The sequence below is a fragment of the Chenopodium quinoa genome, unplaced genomic scaffold, assembly GCF_001683475.1.
Source record: "Chenopodium quinoa cultivar QQ74 unplaced genomic scaffold, ASM168347v1, whole genome shotgun sequence".
Lineage (NCBI taxonomy): Eukaryota > Viridiplantae > Streptophyta > Magnoliopsida > Caryophyllales > Amaranthaceae > Chenopodium > Chenopodium quinoa.
In genome coordinates, this window is record NW_018743175.1 from 511,364 (window position 1) to 537,286 (window position 25,923).

Genomic DNA, 25,923 nt, shown 5'->3' on the forward strand with positions numbered 1-25,923 from the left:
TAGAGTTTTCTTTTCAATAAAATTTGGATAAATTTAATTTTAAGATAAAAATTTTGATTTAGAATTTTATTTTCAATAAAATACCAATATTTTATATGTACACGTGGCAGATCCAAAGGGTATGTATATAGAGGTACAATTGTACCCATTCTCCTCCCTCGGCTCCAAAAAAGAAAAAAAAAATCAAATAGACCTATTATTATATATAACCGAATGTACAAGTGGTGGATCCAAAGGGGTACATAGAGTTATAATTGTACCCATTCTCCTCCCCCAAAAAACCGATATAACCAGTCTCTTAAGTCCTAACACGCAACCAATCTTTCTGTAGATATTTAGATAAAATGAAAAGAGTAAGATCACAACTTTAGACAACTGTTCTTTTTAGTTGTACACTTCTACCAAACCCAGCTTTCTAAGTAATTGCTTTTTTTTTTTTTCATTTTTCTTTTTATCCAAAACACTCATATATGTAAAAAAAAAAAAAAAAAAAAAAAAAAAAAAAAAAATTGGTATAATTCAAATTACATAATAATTAAAATCCCAACTTATTCTAGAAATTTCATTCAATAATATGAAAATAGGTGTAACTCCAAACTAATTTCTTCTAATTGTTAATGATCATGCTACTTGTGTCACTTTCAAGAACTACCAGATAGCCCAATCTCTTTCCTAAAACCATCCATATCTTTATGAGCGCGTAGTACAATATATTTTATTTTACAAGTATAATTGTCAAGTGATTATTAATCCATGCGTAGAAATTCAAATGACATATATATTAGATAAAAGTTTTATCGTAAAATTCAGTATACAATCCCGACATCGCACAGGCACAAAACTATATATATATATATATATATATATATATATATATATATATATATATATATATATATATATATATATATATATATATATATATATATATTAGCATTTGCAGCAATTAAGTACTTGTGGTGCTATTGGAGAAGTGAAAAATAGAAGGGGAATAGGCCTTTAGGATTAAGGAATCTGATACCATGTATATAGAGAATGGAGAGAATATATTGATGGAAGGTGGTCTTTTTTTTTTTTTTTTGGACAAGGGAAGTTGTTAATTTGCTTTGATTGATATAGTCTAGGAGCTTGCTTTGATTGATATAGTCTAGGAGCTAACTATGGAATTTTAACAAAACAATTAATTGTTATAAATAGGGATTGACCAGGAATCAGTCAATCCTTATCAAGAGATTGTGATTATAGACCTCTTGCATTAAAAAAAATAAAAATAAATAAAAAAAGCCAAAAACTACATAATATACTCAATAAGTGCTCAAAGTAAAATATATTGACATTAGATTTACTTAGGCGGGAAATTTTTTCTTGTAAAGTTGCCACGTGGACAATAATGACGTCAGCGGTTGTTACTTTAGTGTTACTTATAGAAGATTATTACTTCCTCTGTTCTATTTTACTTGACTTGTTTATTTTATCACGCTTATCAATGCAAAACTTTAACGATCAATAACTTTAATTCTCCATAAGTAAAAATTATAAAAGTTATATAGTATGATAGTACCTATTGAGACGAATTCAAAAAGATCCCATGTAAATATGTTTTTCCTTACCTATTATTTACAAAAGACGGTCAAAGAAAGAGATGGTGAATAATATAAAAGTTAAAGTGCATCAAATGAAAAAGAACGGAGGAAGTATTGTGGAATTAGAAATTACGCGTTATTTAGCTTATTATAGCCTTGAAATGTGTATGTTTGAGTAACATGGGATGTTTCACTTTCTAACAAATATGAGTGGCACATTTCAAGTAGCTAATTATTATTGGCTTGTTTATCAAAATAATATACTGTATATTAGTATATAGAAGTACTGAAGCAGTTGTGCTCAATCTCTACGAGGTCATAATATGATCACTATCATCATAGATTAGGTTAGTTCCCATGTCACGGTAATTTTCAATAATTATTATTAATCTATTATTAATTTATTATACTTTTCTTAAAAATCAGAAAAAAAAAATCTAAAAATATAGTTGGCAACTTTTGATAAAAAAAAAGATTACAAAAGATGTGTTAGATATAAAATGTAGAAAATAATCAAAATTATGTTAAGAATGTTTTTTTATTTATTTATTTATTTTATAGCTATATAAATATATATATTTTTTATTTTAAGTAATTTTATCGTATAAAATTAGAGAATTATTTTTTTATAAGATTTGTTTCTTTAACAGAATAACAACTAAGGACACAACATGAATTGACATGTGTCATTTCTGATGTGTCTTTTAGCCTTTAGTACATAGTTATTGATTTATTATTATTATTATTTGACATCAACTATTTTAATTATATTTTGGTGAGTGATTTTCATTGGGTTATAAGTATCAAAATAACCCTGAGTAGAAGTGTCAATTCATGAGTCAAAGAGATGGATTGTATATATTTGATGGAATAAATTAAGGGTGCATTATATTTACGTGATTTTTACTTATCAAAATTTATTACAAGTATTTCTTATTGGAATCTATATTACATATTTAAATACATTGGTGTACTACCTCACTTTACATTTTACCACGTTTTGATGATGATTGACAAACTAAATACGTTTCGCTTTCCATCTTGCATTCTCTTGGGGTGTTGCTTACCATTTCGAAAAATCGAAACGTTTCCGGTACAGTGAAACGGAGTGGAGAACGTTTCCATGTTACTACTTCATAATAGTAGTAAAATAATTATAGGCTATAAAATAATGCTTATAATTTAGGCTGACAATTCAAATTATAGATCCACTTTGTCAATTGCTAGCAAAAAATTTGTTCTTTATATATTTTTTTCTCAAATGTATAATAAGTAGTTAGTCCATATCAGTTTTCTATGTAATTCTGAGCTAAAGATGGATGATGAAATTGAAAATTTACACAAACCCTTAAGTATGAATCCTCAATTGAAAATTTTATACATTAACTTAATGAATTTTAATTAATTTATTTGCTTTTAAAGATTTCTATACTGTTATTCTCATATTTACATGTTTCAGACATTGACTTTATACAGTTCAGAAAGATCAAGAAAATGCAGAAAGTCAAAGGCATGATCACCAAATCAGATCAACAGCACCGGGCCTGCAGCAGTATTCTCCGGTGAAGCAGGTGGCGATGACGGTCCCTACGACAGACGACCCTGACCTGCCTGTGCTGACATTCAGGACATGGGTGCTTGGGATAATCTCCTGTGTGGTGCTGTCATTTCTGAACCAGTTTTTCTGGTACAGGACAGAACCCCTCAGCATCACTGGCATTGCTGCTCAGATTGCGGTTGTCCCACTCGGGCATTGTATGGCTTCTAAGCTCCCCAACCACGTCTTCCTGCAGGGGACGCGGTTGGAGTTTACCCTGAACCCGGGACCTTTTAATGTGAAGGAACATGTACTTATTACCATCTTAGCTAATGCAGGAGCGGGAAATGTTTATGCAATTCATGTTGTTACGGCGGTTAAGGTCTTTTACAAGGAGCACATTACCTTCTTTGTGTCTTTGCTTGTTGTTTTTACTAGTCAGGTTTTGGGGTTTGGATGGGCTGGTGTTTTTCGACGTTACCTTGTGGAGCCGGCTGAAATGTGGTGGCCGGCTAATCTTGTACAAGTTTCCCTCTTCAGGTAATCATTTTGTTATTATAAACCTCTTCACTAATCTGAAGAAAATCGAACATGGAAAATGGCATAGAATGATATAATGTTGCATGATGATACTTTATAATCTATAATTGATATTTGTAGCATTTTACCAAGGCATTGTATGATTTGTATTGGTTTCCTAATCGCTAGGAGCTTGATCTTGTCCCGAAGATTGAAGTTGATTAACTAATACGGAGTACCCGTTCAAATTGACAGGGCATTGCACGAGAAAGAAGAACGGTCCAAAGGTGGTCTTACTCGTACTCAATTCTTCCTTATAGCCTTCATCTGCAGCTTTGCATACTACATCTTCCCTGGCTACCTCTTCCAAATGCTAACTTCCCTTTCTTGGGTATGTTGGCTCTGGCCAAAATCCATACTAGCCCAACAGCTTGGTTCAGGGTTACACGGTCTTGGAATAGGTGCATTGGGTTTAGACTGGTCCACTATATCATCTTATCTTGGAAGCCCCCTAGCAAGCCCATGGTTTGCCACAGCTAATGTGGCTGTTGGATATGTACTTATTATGTATGTACCTGTTCCAATAACCTACTGGTTGAATGTTTACAAGGCTAAGAGCTTTCCCATATTTTCGAACCATCTCTTCACATCATCAGGCTCCATTTACAATATCTCGGCTATTGTCGACTCCAATTTCCATTTCGATCAGGAGGCTTATGGGAAACAAGGTCCTGTTTACCTTAGCACCTTCTTTGCCCTGACATATGGGGTTGGCTTCGCCGCTTTAAGTGCCACCATTGTGCATGTAGCACTCTTTCATGGCAGGTAATTTAGAATTTATTGTTGGCATTTGTTGCTAATAATGTTACTTGAATTAGTAATGTGACAGCTACTGCCATTTCTCATTACGTGCATTTTATTGAAGTGAAAATTACAAGTAACTTTTATTGATTAAAATTTTCCTAGACATCTAAATTAAGTTAAAGAGAACATGATCTAAATACTTGGCGTGATCATCCCATTCCCCATTTCCCTCAAAAAATACATAGGGAAATATGGGAGCAAAGCAGGGCAAGTTTTAAAGAGAAGAAAATGGACATACATTTAAAGCTTATGAGAAGGTACAAGGAAGTTCCAGGCTGGTGGTTTTGGGCCATCCTGGTGGTAAACATCGCGGCAGCTATCTTTGCCTGCGAGTATTACAAAGAACAACTTCAGTTACCATGGTGGGGTGTTTTGCTTGCTTGTGCTATTGCCTTCATTTTCACACTTCCAATTGGAGTTATAACCGCCATTGCAAATCAAGTAAGAAAACTTTTTACATTAAATTTTGTAGTGTGCAATATCATTCTTGTAATCTTGTATACTTTCATGTATCATTGTATTATATATGCATTGATGCTTTGATTTATAATTATATTGCTCTGTATTTGTAGTCACCACATTTGAATATCATCACTGAGTACATAATCGGATACATCTACCCTGGATATCCTGTTGCAAATATGTGTTTCAAGGTATATGGAAACATTAGTATGAAGCAAGCTGTTACCTTCTTGCAAGATTTCAAACTTGGACATTACATGAAAATTCCACCTAGAACAATGTTTATAGCTCAGGTATTTATATTTCATCCTATGACTTGTCCTGGCCTACATTTGCTTAACATTTTACTCCTTAAATTAAATAAAATTGAGTAAGTCGCGTCACTAAATTGCTAGTCGTGTTGTTGACATCGAGCAAAATTAAATCTTGTATAATCATATAGGATGGTCTCTTAATAGCTTATTGTAAGATAGGGTCGACCTTTTCTTTTGTACCCCCTCCGTCTCATGAAGTTCTTCCTATCTACTACTTGTACCATATGCAGGTAGTAGGAACAATGATCTTGAGTTTAGTGTACCTTTGCACAGCATGGTGTATTAGGAAGATAAATATTGTGAATATATTTTGTGATTATCTTTAGGTTATCTTGGCCTTGCCCTCCAAGTATCCCACTCTATATATACTTTTGTATGTGGCCGTTTATATGAATGTGAAATACAGAGAATACTTTAAACCTAATTTAACATGGTATCAAGAGCTTTGTGAGATCCCCAAAAAAAATTTTCCGATCATTATTTTTCATAAATTTTGTTCGTGACTGTGAGTTCTTTGACTGATTTTCATATATTATTTTTTTTTTACTTTCTTGCGTGAGATTAAGAGATGCAAGGGGGAGATGGAGGAAAATCGAAGGTCGACTTGACCTTTCACCTAGGTTCAAGTGACGGGCCAGGTAATGTCATCACTCCGATTCAATTACGGGGGGACAATTATGATGAATGGGCTAGAGCTGTGAGGACGGCTTTGAAGGCTAAGCGGAAGTTTGGCTTTATCGATGGCTCGGTTGCAAAGCCGAGTGCTTCTGAGAAATTTGAGGATTGGGTGGTTGTACATTCTATGTTGGTGTCTTGGTTATCTAATACCTTGGATCCAATTGTCCGGTCGACTCTCGGTGATTATGATGATGCGAAGTTGCTCTGGGATAATCTTCGTAATCGATTTTGTGTTGTGAGTGGAACTCGGGTCTGTCAATTGAAGATGGCCTTGACATATTGCAAGCAAGGGAAAACAGAACTGATTTCTGTTTACTTTGGCAGGTTGTCAAAAATTTGGGATGAATTAACCACTTATGTTTCGGTGCCGGAGTGTAAGTGCGGGAAGTGCACATGTAACATTGTGCAGCAAGTTGAGAAATTGAGGCAAGATGATTTTATTCATCATTTTCTGATCGGCTTAGACTCTGCTTATGCGGCTTTAAGGGCTCAACTTCTAGCCCAAGATCCTTTGCCGACGGTAGACAAGGCATATCAACAGGCCATCTAGGCTGAGCGCTTGCGGGGAGGGGATGTGACTGCTCCTTCTGATGATCGAAGTAATGCAGTGGCCTTCAAGTTGCAAGGGCAAAAGCCTCGTGGTGAAGGTAGTGATAAATTTTGTGCTCACTGTAACAGGGAAGGTCACGATGAGTCGGGTTGCTTTCAACTCCACGGCTTTCCGGATTGGTGGGGTGATCGTCCACGTGGTGGGCGTGGACCAGGTCGTGGTGGAGGCTCGGCTGGCCGCGGTGGAGGACGGACAGGTGGCAGGGGCAGGGTGGGTGGTGCGCCTCCTGCTCGAGCAAACAAGACTGGTGGGCAGCAGCTCTCGCAGCCTTCACAAGCTGCTGCCGCGAGTGCCTCAGACGGGGCAGCTCTTGCTGGAATTTCATCGGCCCAAATTCAGCAGTTACTCGATCACTTGAACTCCATTAAACCCAAGCTTCACGGTAAGCAAGATATGGGTTGGATTATTGACACCGGTGCCTCAAATCATGTGACTTGTGACGTTTCTTTATTGATGAATGCATCAAATGTGAGCCATTATCCGGTGGGATTGCCGGACGGAAATTATGCAAATGCTTCTAAATTGGGATCGGTGACATTGCAAGGAGGCTTACTCCTTAAAAATGTTCTTTATGTGCCTCAATTAAATTGCAATTTAATTTCAACGACTCAATTATGTGATGAATCAAATTGTGTAATGCAATTTACTAATAAACTTTGTGTTATACAGGACCTAACGACGAGGATGGTGATTGGAGCGGGTGAACGAGACTTTACTATTTTCGGGGTGTTCCTACGGTGAAGACTTTGAAGATAAAGGTGGATGGGTCGACAAAGTTGTGGCATCAACGGTTAGGGCATCCTTCGGGAAAAGTACTTCAACAACTTCCGTTTGTGAGTCATAATCGTAGAAAATTTAATTCATGTGATGTATGCCCTAGGGCAAAACAACATAGGAGTAGTTTTCCTTTGAGTCGAAATAAAGCTAGTCGTATTTTCGAACTAGTCCATTTAGATTTATGGGGGCCTTACAAGACACCATCGTCTTGTGCTGCTCATTATTTCTTAACTATCGTAGATGATTTTTCTAGGAGTGTGTGGATTTATTTATTAAATAATAAAACGGAAGTTGAGTATATGTTTCATAATTTTGTTGCTATTGTTAGACGTCAATTTTCTCAAGAAATTAAAGTGGTTCGTAGTGATAATGGTACGGAATTCAATTTGTTGAAAGAGTATTTTTTTGACAATGGCATTTACTTTGAGACCTCATGTGTGGGCACACCTCAACAAAATGGGCGTGTCGAGAGAAAACATCAACATATTTTAAATGTTGCTAGAGCCCTTAGATTTCAAGAAAATTTGCCTATAAAATTTTGGGGGGAGTGTGTGCAAGCGGCATGTCATTTAATTAATAGAACTCCCTCTAGATTGCTTAATTATATGACTCCTTGTGAAATTTTATTTGGCAAAACACCTTCATATGAGTATATTCGGGTGTTTGGGTGCTTGTGCTATGCATATAATTTGAAGAGTAAGGGTGATAAATTTGCAAGTCGTAGTAGGAGGTGTGTGTTTCTCGGATATCCTTTCGGGAAAAAGGGATGGAAGGTGTACGACTTGGAAACTTGTGAAATTTTTGTGTCGAGAGATGTGACATTTTTTGAGACCGACTTTCCTGTTATTGCCCCTAGTGAGAAACCCATAAAGGTGAGTGTGAGTGGTGGAGATGTTGGGGATAGTGATGATGAGTGGTGCGTCATGATGGAGGGGGAGTGTGTGAGTGAAGATACGGGGGTGGAGAGGGAGGCAGCAAGCTCCACAACCCACCTGTGGCAGGCAGCTCCAGACCGCAGGGAGGTCGCGGAGGAGACTGCCCACCTTCCTTACCAGCACGCTGCATCATCTGCGGCTGCTGGAGTTGATGGGGGTGCTGGTAGCACGCAGCAGGGGGCTGCTGCGGCTGCTGGAGTTGATGGGGGTGCTGGTAGCACGCAGCAGGGGGCTGCTGGGGGTGCTGGCAGCACGCAAACCGAGGGAGAAGGGGGTGACTGCAGCACGCAAACCGAGGTAGAACAACAGCGTCTAGAAGCTCAAAATGGGCAGTGTGAGATAGATTGTAATGCAACAAGGGACACCGAGGCCTTGGGTAAAGGCAAGAGACAGAAATTTCCAAATGTGAAGCATCGTGACTTTGTGACACACACGATCCGAAATATAAGTCCATCTACATTATCTCAGAGTTCACCTGCGACATCACTTTCCTCAGGTACTGTTTACCCTATAACACATTTTATTGATTCTCACCGGTTTTCTGTGAAGCATAGAACATATATTGCTGCCATTACAGGAGGACATGAACCCAAAAGTTTCAAGGAGGCTATGAAACACGAGGGTTGGAGGAAGGAAATGGCAGATGAGATACAAGCACTTGAAGAACAGGGTACTTGGGTACTAGAGAAGCTACCACCGGGTAAAAAGGCACTTGGAAGCAAGTGGGTGTACAAAGAAAAATACGATGAGCATGGGAATTTGCAGAGATTGAAAGCAAGATTAGTAATCTTTGGCAATCATCAGGTTGAAGGATTAGACTACAACGAGACATTTGCTCCGGTGGCAAAAATGGTGACTGTGAGAACCTTTCTTGCAGTAGCTGCAGTGAAAAATTGGGAAGTTCATCAAATGGACGTTCATAATGCATTTCTTCATGGTGATTTGAAAGAAGATGTATATATGAAAATTCCCCCTGGTTTTGAGAAAGATAATTCTGACAAAGTTTGCAGGATGCAGAAATCGTTGTACGGGCTTAAACAAGCCCCTCGGTGCTGGTTTGCAAAGCTTGCTACAGCTTTGAAAAATTATGGCTTTAAACAGTCATATTATGATTATTCTTTGTTTACTCTGACAAAGGGTAAAATTCAGCTTAATGTGTTGGTATATGTAGATGATTTAATTGTTGCAGGCAACGATAAAAATGCTATGCTCAGTTTTAAATCATATTTGGGAGATTGTTTCAAGATGAAAGACCTTGGAGTGTTGAAATATTTTTTGGGGCTAGAGGTAGCCCGGAATAAACAGGGATTTTTTATTGCCAGAGGAAGTATGCACTGGATATAATTATTGAGGCTGGCTTGCTTGATGCTAAACCTGCAGAGTTCCCTATGGAACAAAATCACAAGTTAGCATTATCCCAGGGAGAGTATTTTCATGACATTGAGAAATATCGTCGCCTCATAGGGCGACTAATTTATCTGTCTGTTACGAGACCCGATTTAGCATATTCTGTACACATTTTGTCACAGTTTATGCAGAAACCCAGGATTGATCATTGGGAAGCAGCTTTGCGAGTTGTTAGATATTTAAAGAAAAGCCCGGGACAGGGTATTTTATTGAGATCTGATAGTGCATTACAGTTAGAAGGTTGGTGTGATTCAGATTGGGCAGGTTGTCCACTCTCCAGATGATCCTTAAGTGGTTGGTTTGTGCTTCTTGGCTTGTCTCCAGTGTCATGGAAAACCAAGAAGCAGCCTACGGTGGCTCTTTCTTCGTCAGAAGCAGAATATCGTTGTATGAATGCAACGACTTGTGAATTAAAGTGGTTGAAGCGCCTACTTGGAGATTTAGGTATTCGACATGAGAATGGGATGCAACTTTATTGTGATAGTCAGTCTGCATTGTATATTGCGCAGAATCCAGTGTTTCATGAGCGAACAAAACACATTGAGTCGGATTGTCATTTTGTTCGAGATGCAATTACAGATGGGATGATTATACCTTCGTATGTTCCTACGACGATTCAGTTGGCTGACATTTTTACAAAAGCTTTGGGAAAAGCTAAATTTGAGTTTCTACTTCGCAAGTTGGGTGTCCGAGATCCGTACTCTCCAACTTGAGGGGGGGTATTAGGAAGATAAATATTGTGAATATATTTTGTGATTATCTTTAGGTTATCTTGGCCTTGCCCTCCAAGTATCCCACTCTATATATACTTTTGTATGTGGCCGTTTATATGAATGTGAAATACAGAGAATACTTTAAACCTAATTTAACATGGTGGCTAATGGAAACCATTCCAGATATATGTGATAGAAATACCTCATCAAACAGCGTGTGGACTTGTCCAGGCGACACAGTGTTCTATGATGCCTCGGTCATATGGGGCTTAGTCGGACCACGAAAGATATTCGGAGATGAAGGCATATATGGAGCTGTCAATTGGTTTTTCCTAGGAGGAGCAATAGCTCCAATTGTAGTTTGGTTGGCTACTAAGGCCTTTCCTAACCAAGAATGGATTAGGCTTATCAACATGCCTATCTTAATCGGCGCCACGGCTTCCATGCCACCAGCAACTGCAGTGAATTACTGCACATGGATACTTGTAGGATTCCTGTCTGGATATGTAACATTTAGGTATGCTCCTGAATGGTGGAAGCGCCATAACTATTTTCTTTCGGGCGCGCTTGATGCTTGCTTAGCCTTTATGGGTGTAGCATTGTATCTTTGCTTAGGGTCTGAAGATCATAGTCTTAATTGGTGGGGAAATGACCTTGATGGATGTCCTTATGCTTCTTGTCCTACACAGAAAGGAGTTGTTGTTTTAGGTTGTCCTACTGTAAGCTAATATATTCTATACAAGCATTTTGCACGCATTTTTTTTAGCTAATTAAAATGTACACAATAATTTCGTTATATAACAACGTGTTTTCTGTGTGGCTAGTTGACACACATCAAAACACTGATCGGGTAACCTCTGACCGACTGAATAACCCTTAATCTGACCAAGTAAGTAACTCCTAATGGAGTAACCCCGACCGAATAACCCCTTGATAAGTAATTTCGATTATACCGTATAGCCAGTCACATATAAAAATTTATAAACTACAATTTTTTGAAACAGCAAATCATTAAGAAGTAAATAACAAGAAAACACTCTATATATGATAAGGCGAAAGAGACGTGTAGTGAATAGACTTCAAGAGAGTAGATACTACTGTACTATACTAGATTCAAGATACTGATGAGTCACGGTGATATGTGTGATTTAGAATCCAGATTAATTTAGATTCCCTTTGGGACGTAGCACGGTAGCAGTGGGGTAAGGACAAGGTTAATTTAAAAAGTTAATGTACCATTTAATTTGTGTCAACCTTATCATAATATCTTATAATCGAATGGTCTTCAACAAATTCATTGATACTTTCATTCTCATTGATGGGAAACCTTACCCCATGGCCACGTACTGCCAATTTGCCCAATTATATTCTGTATTTTTTAAAATTTTGCTAGTTAGTGTAAATTTTACATGTTTGGAACATTTTCTACAGATCCAATAATGTCTTGAAGAAAAAGATACTAAGATTATTTTAAGTTTCCTTATTATATTCATCCTTAGTTTTCAATCTTTTCATACGGAGTATTAATTTTTCCTCTTTGGGATGGAGGCCACAGGCCAGGGGTGGTTGTTGAGTGCACTCATTCTAAGCTTAGTTGGATACACGATTCATTAATAATAGTTATTCCTTTTTTTTTTTTTTTTTTTTTTTTTTTTTTCTTATTGTACCATTTAAACTTTTACACTATTTGCGTAATATTTTTAACCAACTTTTGTGATTATATTTATCCTTAAAAAAACATAGTCATTTGTGATCTAGTTAAATGCGTCTCGATATATACTTTGTAAACTAGGGTAGCTAATGTGCGCGTCATAGCTAGCCATTTTCTGGCCTAAAAGCTCTTTCAGTTGTTGGCAACATGATGAGGGAAATGTACGCATAGTATTTTTAAGAGTTTTAAAAAAACAATTAAATAACATTAATGATGGTAAATAAGTAAATAAAAATTTTAGAGGATATAGTTGTACAAACATTATTCACAAGAGTTAAATCATTATATGTAAGGAAAAGCTTAAAGACAATTGACATCATATCAATAGGGGCATATAGGTAAGTAAACATTTTAGAGATTTATTCTCACTATTCATAAATGTTTTCTCACACTTTTTAAAAGAAAGGAATATCAACTTTTTTATAATTTTCACTAAAATATAATTTAAAGATATTAATCATCAAATTCATGCATTGACAAACATGGTGCAATAAAAAAACGGAAGAAGTACTAAGTTTTATTGAATTTAAATTAAATAATTCTATTACTTTATGCTAGGAAATGATTTTCCGTGGTTTGTATTACTGTAGAGAAGAATATATATATACAAACTAAATTGGGCTTAATACTACGTAGCCCAAAGAGCTAACTATACATTACACAATTAGCTAAATAAATACATTATACGGCCTAACACTTTAACCATCAAATTAAATTAATAGTTGATATCTGACATAGTATTAGAGGCAAATCCTTAGTTTGTTGAAATCTTTACTGACCTTAATACTTTAATCTGGACCAAAGTAGATTAAATCAATGTAAGGGAGTGCTGAAGTTGCACTCTAGCTAGCCTTAAGATTCATCACATGTGAAATCTTTACTAACCTTAATACTTTAATCTGGACCAAAGTAGATTAAATCAATGTAAGAGAGTGCTGAAGATGCACTCTAGCTAGCTTTAAGATTCATCACATGTGACCTAATTAAAAAGGAATATATATATATATATATATATATATATATATATTATATAATAAAAATATTGAACAATACATAAGTATCCCATATTAATATAATAACAAAGATAAAGTTAAATCCTATAAAAGATTAAGAGAGAATTGTACTACACAATTTGACATGATCAAGAGTAACAAAAAACCACGAGACGGAGACAATGACCCCAATTAACCAACACCAAGATTAAAAATATGGGGATGTGAAGTTCAAATGTGCAATCAAACCACCATTATATGTTTTACCATGAAAATGTTATTTACTCCGTATTAATTAGTCAAGTATTTAAAGATGACGGGGAAGATGGTAATTCTAACCAGTATAAGCTTACTCGTAATTTGTATAAGGTAAGAAAATCAACAATCATTTTCACACTTTATACCTTTTTACCAAACGAAACACCCCTAAAAGATTCTACAGTAGTTAAAAATGAGATTTGTCAATCCTTAAATGTCACGTGGGACAACATGCACCCTGAAGAACAGCCCTCATCTAACCTCTTTCCATCATTTATGTCAAATTACAGGCAATAATTATACTCATGCTCTTTCAAGTTTCAATAATTATAGTAATTGCATCAATTTTGGCATTTCTCTGATTACAACAAAATATCCAAAACTACTCCAATAATAATATCCCTACCACATCTCTACTCTATCAACAACCAAGAAACAAATTTAAGATAAAAACTGCAAGCTACCAAGTTAGCTTGCCACACACATATGGAAGATCCAAACATTCACACCCCCTTAAGTAATTACCATCTTTTCTCGTCTTTATACTTGTTGGTTTATTTATTCGATCAAAATATTTGACTTTTTTTTTTTTTTTTGTTGTCATTTGGTAGTTTCATCAGTAGAAGATAAGATACAAGAAGATGAGGGAGAAGAAAGTCAAAGACGAGTACATGATCCCTTACTATCATCAAAGGAAGAGAATTCGCCGGTGGAGCAGGTGGCGATGACGGTCCCAACCACAGACGATCCGGACCTCCCGGTGTTAACCTTTAGAATGTGGGCCCTAGGGACGTTATCTTGTGTTGTACTCTCGTTTTTAAACCAGTTTTTCTGGTACCGTAAGGAGCCTCTTAGTATAACCGCAATCTCGGCTCAAATAGCCGTCGTCCCTCTCGGTCAGTGGATGGCGTCTAGGTTGCCTAGCCGCCCGATGCTGCAAGGGACGCGTTGGGAGTTCTCATTAAATCCGGGCCCTTTTAATGTCAAGGAACATGTGCTTATTACCATCTTTGCAAATGCTGGTGCTGGAAGTGTTTATGCTATACATGTTGTTACCGTTGTTAAGATATTTTACAAGAAACAAATTACATTCTTTGTTTCCTTGATCGTTATTCTTACCACTCAGGTAAATACATTTATTCTGTAATTTGTAGTAGATAAACTTAAGTGACACTTATCCCATTTCTTATAAATTGCAACATGTTTTTGATAATTGTTCAACTTGCTTGTTATATATTATAATACGTAACTTGTTATAATTAAATGTGATTAATACAAGACAGAAGAAATAATTGATAGTATGATTAATTAGTAAGATTGTGGTTTGATGCTCATCTTTTTTATGATTGGTAGGTGTTGGGATTTGGATGGGCTGGAATTTTCCGGCGTTACTTGGTTGAGCCGGCTGAAATGTGGTGGCCTGCCAATCTTGTCCAAGTTTCCCTATTCAGGTAAATTATATGCCAACTACTTGGGTTGAATTTTATAATGTTACACGCTATTATTAGTCATAGATTTTGACATATACTTCTATATAAATGTTTAAGTATTTTGCCATTATAGCCAATGCGTCACCATTTATATTCTGAAAATGTGATATACAGAGTATTATATCGGTTTCACAGTAGATGTAATGTTTTGACTTTTTCACTTTGTCAAACTTCAATTTTCACCATTAATTTTGCATATATGCATTAATAAAAAAAAAATCAATTAAAGTTAATAAATTAATAGTGTAAAAAGTTAAAACAATGCATATATTGCAAAACAGGGTTAGTACAAACTACAAAGTACCGGTTTACTACTAATACAAGAGCTATAGAACAATGATATTTCATGTGATTATATTTTATTATTGAAGTATTTTTTTTGATGAGGTACGAAGTAGTCTAAAATACGTAGTGTAGTCCATATTTGGCCCAAACAAGTTTGGCCAGTGCATGTCTATGTGAATCACGTGTTCGTGTACTACGATAAATGGGCCCTTGCGAGTTAAAAAAATTCTGACAATCATGCAATTTGTCTAGTTGCTTCCCATTGGCTTGCAATCAACAAAGATCCACTTTCACAAGCCACTTCAACTTCTTCACAACAAAATGATGTCTAATCTTGCTAGAGTGTTAGTTACATTAGTTCCAAAATATTTTGTAAGATTATATTGTTGCTTTAACATGACCAGAATTTAAAGAATAAGTTAGATGTTTGGATTAAACCTAACTCTTTAGTCTCTTTAACAATATGATCTATTCACAAGGTAACTCTTTAAGAATATGATCTATTCACATTTTATTAGCTAATATACACAAAGCTATGCAACAGGGCATTACACGAGAAAGAAGAACGGTCCAAAGGCGGTCTGACTCGAACACAATTCTTCCTAATAGCCTTTACTTGCAGCTTTGCATACTATGTCTTTCCAGGCTACCTCTTTCAAATGCTAACCTCCCTTTCTTGGATATGCTGGTTTTGGCCCAAATCCATTCTAGCCCAACAGCTAGGATCCGGTCTATATGGGCTTGGAATCACAGCATTTGGGCTAGACTGGTCCACAATCTCATCCTACCTTGGAAGCCCACTTGCAAGCCCATGGTTTGCCACTGCCAATGTGTCAGCTGGATTTGTGCTTGTAATGTATGTGCTTACTCCAATTAGCTACTGGTTTAACTTTTACAAAGCAAAGACTTTTCCTATATTTTCAGATAGTCTTTTCACAGCATCAGGATCAGTATACAATATTTCTGCTATAGTAGACTCCAATTTTCATATCAACCAAGAAGCTTATGCCAAACAAGGTCCTCTTTACCTTAGCACCTTCTTTGCTATGACTTATGGAGTTGGTTTCGCCGCATTAAGTGCTACTATTGTACATGTCGCGCTCTTCCATGGCAGGTATGTACATATTTTGTAAATTTTTGCTACATTACAAATACTTAATTCATCGAAAGTTAATAGTCATGTATAGAGCATATTGTATGATGATGTTCGAAACAAGTTGCCAGTCTTGTCAGATTTCCTAAGAGAATTAGCTCATGAATGAATTTTTTTGGTATGCAACTACTGCAAATGGTAGAGTTTCATAATTATATTAAGGTGTGTATTATAAGAGATTGAGATAGAGTGAGTTTGTGACATATTTCGACAAAGAGAGTACTAAAGTGAAACAATATATGCTCATTTATACACAAAATATAGGGAAATATGGGATCAAAGCAGAGCAAGTTTTAAAGACAAGAAAAGGGACATACATACAAAGTTGATGGCAAGGTACAAGGAAGCTCCCGAATGGTGGTTTTGGGTTATTTTGGTGGTTAATATTGCAGCTACCATATTTGCTTGTGAGTATTACAAAGATCAGCTCCAACTTCCATGGTGGGGTGTCTTGCTTGCTTGCGGCATTGCCTTCATCTTCACACTTCCTATTGGAATTTTAACTGCCATCACAAATCAGGTATACATTCATTTTATAAGCTGTATAATGTATGTTCATCGTGACCTTATTTATACAGTATTGGAAATGCTCTGCTCACAAGAGTCGTAACATATATTATACGGAATACATAATACCTGGCCTCCGAGGTAACATAATGTATCTGAAACACAACAATTATTTAATTGGAAATGCTTTGCTCACAAGAGTCATAGCATATATATGGAATACATAATACCTGGCCTCCATCCATAATTAGTTGTCACATTGTCCTTTGTAATAGTTGTGTTAAGTGTCATTTTTATTTTCTACCCATCAAGGCATTAATTACATATTTCTGGGTCATTCTAAAATCGTAAATGTGATATGTTCTGGATGTAAGGAGTAGTAATTTTTTTCAAGTTTTGATTCTAAATGATCAACAATGCACAGAGTCCTGGTTTGAACATCATCACGGAGTATATTATCGGATACATCTACCCTGGATACCCGGTGGCAAATATGTGCTTCAAGGTTTATGGCTACATTAGTATGACTCAAGCTATTGCCTTCCTGCAAGACTTCAAACTTGGCCACTATATGAAAATTCCTCCTAGAACAATGTTCATGGCACAGGTAAATTTTCTTCCTATAGCATAACTATATGTAATCTCAATTAGGTAGTGAGTATATAATACATACTATATTCTGTATTTGAATTCTTAATTTAGGTATTCTGAATTAGTGAATAGGTACTCTAATCTGTACTTGTATTGTAATTCAGGTAGTCGGAACTCTCATCTCTGCCTTTGTCTATCTTGGCACGGCCTGGTGGCTAATGGAAACTATCCCGGATATTTGTGAAAAAACTGCTACAAATACCGTGTGGACATGCCCTAGTGACACAGTGTTCTACGATGCCTCAGTCATATGGGGTTTGGTTGGACCGCGCAGGATCTTTGGAGATGAAGGCATCTATGAGGCAATTAATTGGTTTTTCTTAGGAGGAGCCATTGCTCCAGTTTTTGTTTGGTTGGCTACTAAGGCCTTTCCTAACCAAAAATGGATTAGGCTTATCAACATGCCTGTCCTAATCGCTGCAACAGGAATGATGCCACCAGCAACTGCAGTGAACTACACTACATGGATTCTTGTAGGTTTCCTATCTGGATATGTCGCGTTTAGGTATGCTCCTGACTGGTGGCAGCGCCATAACTATTTGCTATCGGGTGCTCTAGATGCTGGTCTAGCTTTTATGGGGGTGGCATTGTACCTTTGCTTGGGGTTGGAGGAGGTGAGTCTTAGCTGGTGGGGAAATGATCTTGATGGGTGCCCTTATGCATCTTGTCCAACTGAGAAAGGTGTTATGGTTCAAGGTTGTCCTGTTGTATACCGCTAGTCTCATGTACATTGTAAATTGTAAGAAAATATTGATTCTTTGTAATTTCATTAGTGAAGCAATATTCTTACTGTATATTCAAAAGTTGGTTTTTTACAACATTTGAAATAAGATGTGGGTAAAAGAGTTTGTTATTACTAAAGAGTTTTGGCATCTAATATTCGTATTTTGGTGCAATTGTATTAGGATGTTATAAAATAGTAATTTGTATGTGACCAATGCAGGGGTTAAGTTGTAGCTTGAGAAAACCATATGGTTGTAGTGTGTTTTTATGTAAACATATCTAGTAATTCAGAGTCTACTAGACTCCGACTAATCTGGATTCAAGTTGGGTCAGACGTAATTAGGGGGAAAGCTCTCCCAACAAGTATTATCGCGTTCCTAAATTTCGAACACGATACCTTAATTAAGTTAGAGCGATTCCCTTATTAGCTAATCTAAGGCTCTAAGCACTTGTTAGTTAAAAGTTTAAAACGATGTTGTGGTCCGCGGTAGAAAAGTATAGCCTCCCGCAAAACATGTTAGTGGAATAGTGGGTTTATGTTCAATTGTTCTTCACTGATAAAAAGAAGTAAAACCTCATCCAGCCATCCAGGTTACACCGTTACAGTGAGACTACGAGAGCAGCAACAATGGAAACGCAAGCAGAGAGCACTTCCAGCGACGACATATCCGCCATTAAAGAGATGCGCCAACAGCTCGAAGCTCGCATCGAAACTCGTCACAAAGAACAACAAGATCTCATTGCTTCACTCCAAACCCTAGTTCCTGACCTCGTTTCTTCTCTCAATCTCTCTCTTCAAGTAATCTCCACCTTCAATCATCGCCCTTTCACCCCTCTCTCTCCTCCCCCAAACCCTAACCCCACAACTCCTCGCCCCCTTCACCTCAAAAAACACCCTCTTGATAATCGGGCCAAACCGCCGCCTAAACGGGTCCTGAAATCGGACCCTCCAGCTCGCCGGGAAGATGATGCTTCTGGAAGTCCGTTGTCGGTGGTTCGTTCGATGGTTGCGCGGTGTTTGTTGGAGAGGAAGCCGTGGGATGCGATTGACTCGTCGACGGTGCTTCGGAAGTTGGAGAATTGTCCGAAAGTGACGACGGTGGAGAAGGCGGCGTTGCGCGATGTTGGTGGTGAGTCGGGTGCGATTTGCGCGGTTGAGGTTGCGTTGAGGTCAATGGCGGAGGATAATAGAGGTGTTGAATTGGATGAATTTGGGGTAAGTGGGAAATCTGGGGTTATGGTTATGAATATTGATAGTGTTAGGCTTGCTAGAGAGTTGCCTGAGGGTGATGACATTGTTGAAGCTAATAAAGTTGTGGTTAGTGATGGTCCTGGTGAGGGCGGCGAGGAGGGTGCGGCGATGTTTAGGGGAATGCCGAGGTCTGGGATGCCGGAAATGTGGCCGGGTGATCCTCATATGCAGGGTATGCCGCCGATGTTTCCGGGGCAGATGATGGGTCATAGAGGTGGTGGTGGTCCTAGGGGGATGGGAATGATGGGGATGCATAGAGGGATGGGTGTGCCACCCCAGCATAGGCCGCCTTTTGGGCCGAATGCACCGATGGGCGGGGGTAATATCGGCGTGCCTGTCAAGCAGGTTTCGGAGGAGGAAGTAATGAAGGATCTTGAAGCATTATTGAATAAGAAGTCTTTTAAGGAAATGCAGAAGTCTAAGACTGGAGAGGAGCTCTTAGACCTCATTCACCGCCCTACTGCTAAAGAAACCGCCGTGGCTGCCAAGGTATATTTGATTTTTACTTGTTATGTGGATATATTTTTACTTTTGCATTTATGGTTTAGATTGTTCTTATTGCTTACATGCTTGATTATGGAGCATTTTATCGCATCATTTTGAAGCCTAGACTATAGGGATGATGAGCGTGAGTTTATTGTACACTCGAACTTGCAGATGCACTTGAAAAGTATAGAATGTATAAAGATGTAAAATTTTAAACTATATGATCTGAATTGTTAGAATTTGGCAGCTTATTGATTATATTTGTGAGTTGTGAAATCTCATGCCCCTATGACCTATGCAGCCACCCAGGGCATTCATCCAACAACTTAACACTTATGTGTAAGACTATATAGGTCGTTGTTTGCCCACAGTATGCATGATATTGTGTATCACTTGATTACTAGTGTAGTAGCTATTAAGCATGGATGGTATTATTATGCACCCCTGGCCTTTATGATGTATTACTCAGGTATTGTGATGTAGACACAGAAACATCTTGTCTAGTGCTATGGTGCTCAATACACCATAACTAAGTTCTGTAACATATTGTGTCACTATGAGATTATAAGTTAGTGGCAATGAAATTTTATGAAGTAAAACACTTTTTTGGGATATGAAGACCATTGCCATGAACATTGGCTTGACATTTTCCTTGTAATTTATTACTTAAAGTCTATATGCTGAACTTTCCTTTATTGCAAGGTTTCTCTAAACATTGCTATCTATTTTTTTTTTCCTATGCCTCTTAGATGAAAACGCCCTTTTTTAAGCATATTGTAATGCTTGTATGTTAAGCTTTACTGTGCTGCACTAGGAATCTGATACCAGACCTTTTTCTAAGCCTTAAGATCTATGCTCTCTATGTTAGTGTAACTTCTGTGCAGTTATTTCTTTTTCTGTGTCAATAATCCTGACTTCTAATTACAAAGTTTCCTTGTTGGTTGACTCATGAATGTGTGGTTATTGATGTTTTGTTTCAGTTTAAGACAAAAGGTGGGCCTCAACTTAAGGAGTACTGTGCATCTTTGACAAAAGAGGACTGTCGACAAAAATCTGGATCGTACATTGCATGTGAAAAGGTACTTGTAGTTTCATGCTTTGTGTCCAATTTATTTGATTGCTGTGCAGCCTGTGTTGCACTGCTGCTGTATAGTTTGTGTCACAAACTCCTTGAGATGTATAGCCGACCCAAGCTAGTGTTAATGTTTCTTATGAATCTATTGCTAGCTATCCCAAGGTTGAACAACCTCCTCCCTCCTCCCCCCCCCCCCCCTTTTTCTCCTCCTATTGTGTAACTCAACACATGTTACTGCTTGAGGCTTGGCCAACTAAATCAGCGCCCAATGAAGTACTAAACCCCTTCTAGTTGCGTAACTCAACAGATGCTGTAGTTGTTATTAACATCTATCCTTGAGGCTAAGCCAACTCCCAAAGAACTATGACAGACACGCATATTCACACATAGGCATAGGTTGGAAGTCTTGGAACATTATAGCTGTGGTCTAAATTAATGCACCCTACCTTGATGTAGACTTTATTTTCATTTTAAAAATGTCGAGTTTCAGGTCTGGTGATTTTTTAATAGAATTTATTAGTTTTGAGTGATTCAGTTCAGGTTAATAAGTTCCTTTTACAGCTGGGTACGAGTTAGATCAGTTAAAATGAGTTCAGTTGAGGCTAATGAATTCAGTTCTGATGTTCTTAGCTGAGATTATTGAGGTTTAAAACAAAAGGAGTGCACCCTAACTGCTGTGTGGTTGTTTCTAAAAAACCATACACAAAAAAAAATTTAAAGAGGTGTAAAAGGATTAGTGAAAGTAGAACAGTGCTAGTTTATCTTTGACACAATATAGTTCTATTTAATGTTCCTCAAGAATATATTGATTTCCTATCTACGCATAAATAATAAAAATACTATCCTCATGTATTGTTGCTGTATGTTATCTCTTTGACGGATTTCTGACTTTTGTTTGCCATGTGACATGTTATTAACCCGTACATCAACAGTTTTTAATCCTCTATTCTATTTGAGTGTTTCTCAGGTTCATTTTAGGCGAATAATTGCTCCACACACAGATATCAATTTGGGAGATTGCTCTTTCCTTGATACATGCCGACACATGAAGGTAAATCTCTTCACTCCTCGCCTTCCAAGTTTTTGTAGATTAGAGCTCATGTTAACTGTACCTGGTTTTTGTTCCAGACGTGCAAATATGTTCACTATGAGCTCGACCCAACTCCAGATGTGTCACCAATGATGATGGGGACTGCAGCTCTTCCTCCATCCAAGCCATTAAAGGCTCAGCGAGCACATTATTGTTCAGCAGTAGAACTTGGTGAACCACAGTGGATCAATTGTGATATCCGGAATTTTAGAATGGACATTTTGGGACAATTTGGAGTTATCATGGCTGATCCTCCATGGGATATTCATATGGAGTTGCCATACGGGACAATGGCTGATGATGAAATGCGTACTCTTAATGTTCCTGCACTGCAAACTGATGGTTTGATATTTTTATGGGTCACCGGACGTGCAATGGAACTTGGTCGTGAATGGTATGTACCCGTTTTTCCCCCACCATATTGATGGATTGATGTTGCTTCATGTGGTCAAGTTGCTCGTATTATTTTATTTGTACTTTAGCTTTTCTTTTCTTATCAGAAGGTTTAGTTTATGCTAAAGGATATTTTGTTACTCATAATGTGATTGGATTAGTTCTGTGGATTTTGTCTTTTTTTGGCTAGGATGGAAACAATGATGGCCAACATCATCCATTTGACCGCTTTTCTTTTCTGATTTGTAGCTGTGTCATGTATGCACTTGAATTATTTAACCAAATAAGATATTGTGAGTGGATAAGATATATGTATAGTAAAACAAATTTACATGAATTTGCTGCTTCGGTAGCTTTTAAAATTTTAGTTAGCATAGTTTGTTTCATTTCAATCCTCATCTTTATATAAATATTTATGTCCATTTTGTCTACACTTATTATTCATTGTGGAGTAGTAGACAATTGCACTCCATGGGACTATAGGTCAATCAATAACAACCTCCCTGTTATCAGTGTAGCAGAGTTAAGGCTGGGGGTGGATTTATGCATTTGAAAAAAATGAAAAGAGTAACACTCTTTTCAGCTAGTGCAACAGCTTTCATTTAGCAAAAGTTTGGCTACATTTTCAGCTTTCAGCTTTCCATCTAGTTTTGTTAAATAGAGCCTTGGAAGAGTAAGTCTTTCCATATGGGCAGAGTTATAGTTGAAATCTTGATTGTAATGCAGTATAATAGGATCTAATGAGAATTCTAGGGAGATTTATTTATTTTTATTTATTTTTTAATTAATCCTTAAATCAGTCCAAGTGTTGGAATCTTTGCCCAAAGACTCTTGATATTTACATGTTATCTTGCACTGCTCACTGCAAACAGCTGATCCATTAAATCTTCTTGCAGTTTGGACCTGTGGGGCTATAGACGTGTTGAAGAGATAATTTGGGTGAAGACTAATCAACTTCAGAGAATTATTAGAACGGGCCGGACAGGTCATTGGCTTAATCACAGCAAAGAACATTGCCTTGTTGGAATAAAAGGAAACCCCGAGGTCAATAGGAACATTGACACTGATGTACTTGTAGCAGAGGTTCGGGAGACTAGTCGTAAACCAGATGAGGTAATTTTGATGTGAATTGTGACTAACTTGTCAGATTTCATATTATTTTTGTGCTTTTATGTTTTAATATGTGATATATATGCAGATGTATCCATTGCTTGAGAGGATAAGTCCAAGGACAAGAAAACTGGAACTCTTTGCTCGGATGCATAATACTCATGCTGGGTAACTTCTTAGTCTACTGAGCTTTTGTTATATGTGATGAAAAGTGCATCTTATTTATTGTGATGTGTATATACAATAGTCGGTTGATCAGCAGTCAACAGATGTTTTCTTGAAGCACGTTATTGGAATACATTATTGGAGTATTGGGGAATAGGCTTAGTTTGGTAGATAATTACAGTATCTTTTCAATTTCAATAATAGAAGGAAAAACAATTCAATCTGTACATTTGTGCATGTTAGTATTCTCGATATTCAGAAAAAAAAATTATTAGTGATGTTCTGGATCAGCATTTTCTAGTGAATTTGTACAATCTATGAAGACTAGATTCAGTAACATGATCCAATCCCATGTATCCCCTCTGATCATGGGATCTCACTCCCGAAAACAGTGTGTAGAACATGATTCCATACTTTTCAGCTGCCTGATCTCAGTCAATGAATTTGCTAGCTTGTGGTTTTAATACTTTTCAGCTTACAACATTACTGCCTGCTATCTTTTTGACAAATAGTTTCAATTTGGAATGTAGGTGGTTGTCACTTGGAAATCAGCTCAGTGGAAATCGCTTGGTAGATGAAGGACTAAGAGCTAGGTTTAAAGCTGCATATCCAGATGTTGAGATCGAACCACTATCACCTCCAAGGAGTTCCACTTTGGATGTAGACCCTAGTGGTACCCAACCAAGAACACCCTTTTCAGGGGCTGAAACTACACCTGCACCACAGTCTTTTACTCAGGCTGCAGCTACAGAAATAAATTATGTTTCAGAAGAAAAGCCTCTGGTTAATCAAGATGTTGAGATGGTAAAAGCTGATTAGTCTCATACTCTCAATTTTCAGTATTTGTATTCTTTGAAAGCATCCTATTGAGTTATATTAGGTACGGAGTAGAATTTAGACAGGAGATGGTTGAGTGAGCAATACCAGAAATTCACTAAGATAAGGATAAACATGATGATGTCTCGAAATACAGAAATTTGATAATTTTATATTTATTTAGGATCCTTGCCCAATGGTTCCCTATCTCATCCTTCGCAATATTTTTGTTGTACATTACTCGGTTTTGAGATATTATGTTGAGCAGCTGAGGCTATACACACATTATCCTTGACCAAGGATGGTTTTTCAAAAGTACCGTTTGTTGGAGGCTATAAGGTTAAATTTTTTTGGTAAAACCTATAACTAATACTTGCTGGAATATTTTCGAGTATAACCATGTTCATGTTAAGCTCATTTAATATAATTGAATGAGATCAAGTACAGATTGATGATTAAACTCACTTCAATTATGAATTACTTGTAGTTACTTAGCTAATCTCGTAAATGTTTACACTTTGTTTGGATTGAAGGAAATGGATGGAAAATAAGGGAAGGGAAGGGAAGGGAAATGGAGGAATGAATTATCTTTCATTTGGATAACAAATGAAGGTAGAAGAGAATTGGAGGGGGAGAGAAATGGAGGGAATAAATTGAAGTAATTAATCTCTCCAACAATAGAGAGATTTGAAAGGAAAACACATTATTCTACCCCTCCCTCCCCTTCTTTTCATTTCTCTTTCTCTATCCAAACACACTTAGGTCTTGTTTAGTTCAACTTATTTTTACTTATTTTAGAAAAATTAGTTCAGATCAGAACATCGTTTTATGTGCGGTTTTTTATCGCTAAATATTCTTAATTTCGTAATGAAAAAAATTGTGAAAATTACATATTAATAATCTACACATTATTACGAATCTAACAAGATCCCACTTGATACATTTTTTCCTTATAGATTGTACACTTAAGGTCAAAGTTTGGTCAAATCAGACAATCAGATCAAACCAGATCAGATCAGTAAAAATAAGGTGAACCAAACAAGTCCTTAATTGTGATTTAAAGTTGAGGAGCATTGAATCATAAAGCATTTCTATAAGATCTTACGGAGTACTATTATTAGACAACCTACAAAGTGGTCAAAAGTTTCCTTACATCTTGTTCAGGTACTACTGTATTATATTGTTATGTATAGAATGACTTTTTTTTTTCATCTTGTTTGACTATATTATAAATCCATAATCCAAGTTCAAAATAATGTCCTAGGACAGAGCTTAATGAATCAAATGACTTTCATGTACTCATCTAAAACACCTCTGTATTTGGATAAAAATCAAAATGCCTCATACATACACACGTGATAAAATTA

At 36.9% G+C, this 25,923-nt stretch overlaps 3 protein-coding genes across 4 annotated transcripts; all 3 read left to right on the forward strand.

Annotated features, from left to right (window-relative positions):
* Positions 1 to 2,766: 2,766 nt before the first annotated feature.
* Positions 2,767 to 11,170, forward strand: LOC110732284 (oligopeptide transporter 7-like). 2 transcript variants are annotated; one of them, XM_021912202.1, is made up of 7 exons: positions 2,767 to 2,935; positions 3,060 to 3,660; positions 3,895 to 4,464; positions 4,689 to 4,944; positions 5,076 to 5,258; positions 5,510 to 5,553; positions 10,557 to 11,170. In XM_021912202.1, the coding sequence occupies exons 1-7, from the start codon at positions 2,899 to 2,901 to the stop codon at positions 11,125 to 11,127; spliced, it is 2,262 nt and encodes a 753-aa protein (XP_021767894.1). In that variant the 5' UTR covers positions 2,767 to 2,898; the 3' UTR covers positions 11,128 to 11,170. The 2 variants fall into 2 exon arrangements, with proteins under 2 accessions (XP_021767894.1, XP_021767893.1); XM_021912201.1 differs by lacking the exons at positions 5,510 to 5,553; positions 10,557 to 11,170 and adding an exon at positions 7,237 to 7,722.
* Positions 11,171 to 13,602: 2,432 nt separating this feature from the next.
* On the forward strand, positions 13,603 to 18,331 carry LOC110732286 (oligopeptide transporter 7-like). Its single transcript, XM_021912203.1, has 7 exons — positions 13,603 to 13,877; positions 13,972 to 14,486; positions 14,714 to 14,811; positions 15,680 to 16,249; positions 16,553 to 16,808; positions 17,220 to 17,402; positions 17,551 to 18,331. Exons 1-7 carry the CDS (start codon positions 13,847 to 13,849, stop codon positions 18,163 to 18,165), a joined length of 2,268 nt encoding a protein of 755 aa, XP_021767895.1. The 5' UTR covers positions 13,603 to 13,846; the 3' UTR covers positions 18,166 to 18,331.
* Positions 18,332 to 18,797: 466 nt separating this feature from the next.
* Positions 18,798 to 24,753, forward strand: LOC110732287 (N6-adenosine-methyltransferase MT-A70-like). Its single transcript, XM_021912204.1, has 7 exons — positions 18,798 to 19,910; positions 20,888 to 20,986; positions 21,950 to 22,033; positions 22,111 to 22,466; positions 23,362 to 23,578; positions 23,664 to 23,743; positions 24,271 to 24,753. Exons 1-7 carry the CDS (start codon positions 18,798 to 18,800, stop codon positions 24,557 to 24,559), a joined length of 2,238 nt encoding a protein of 745 aa, XP_021767896.1. The 3' UTR covers positions 24,560 to 24,753.
* The last annotated feature ends 1,170 nt before the right edge of the window (positions 24,754 to 25,923 follow it).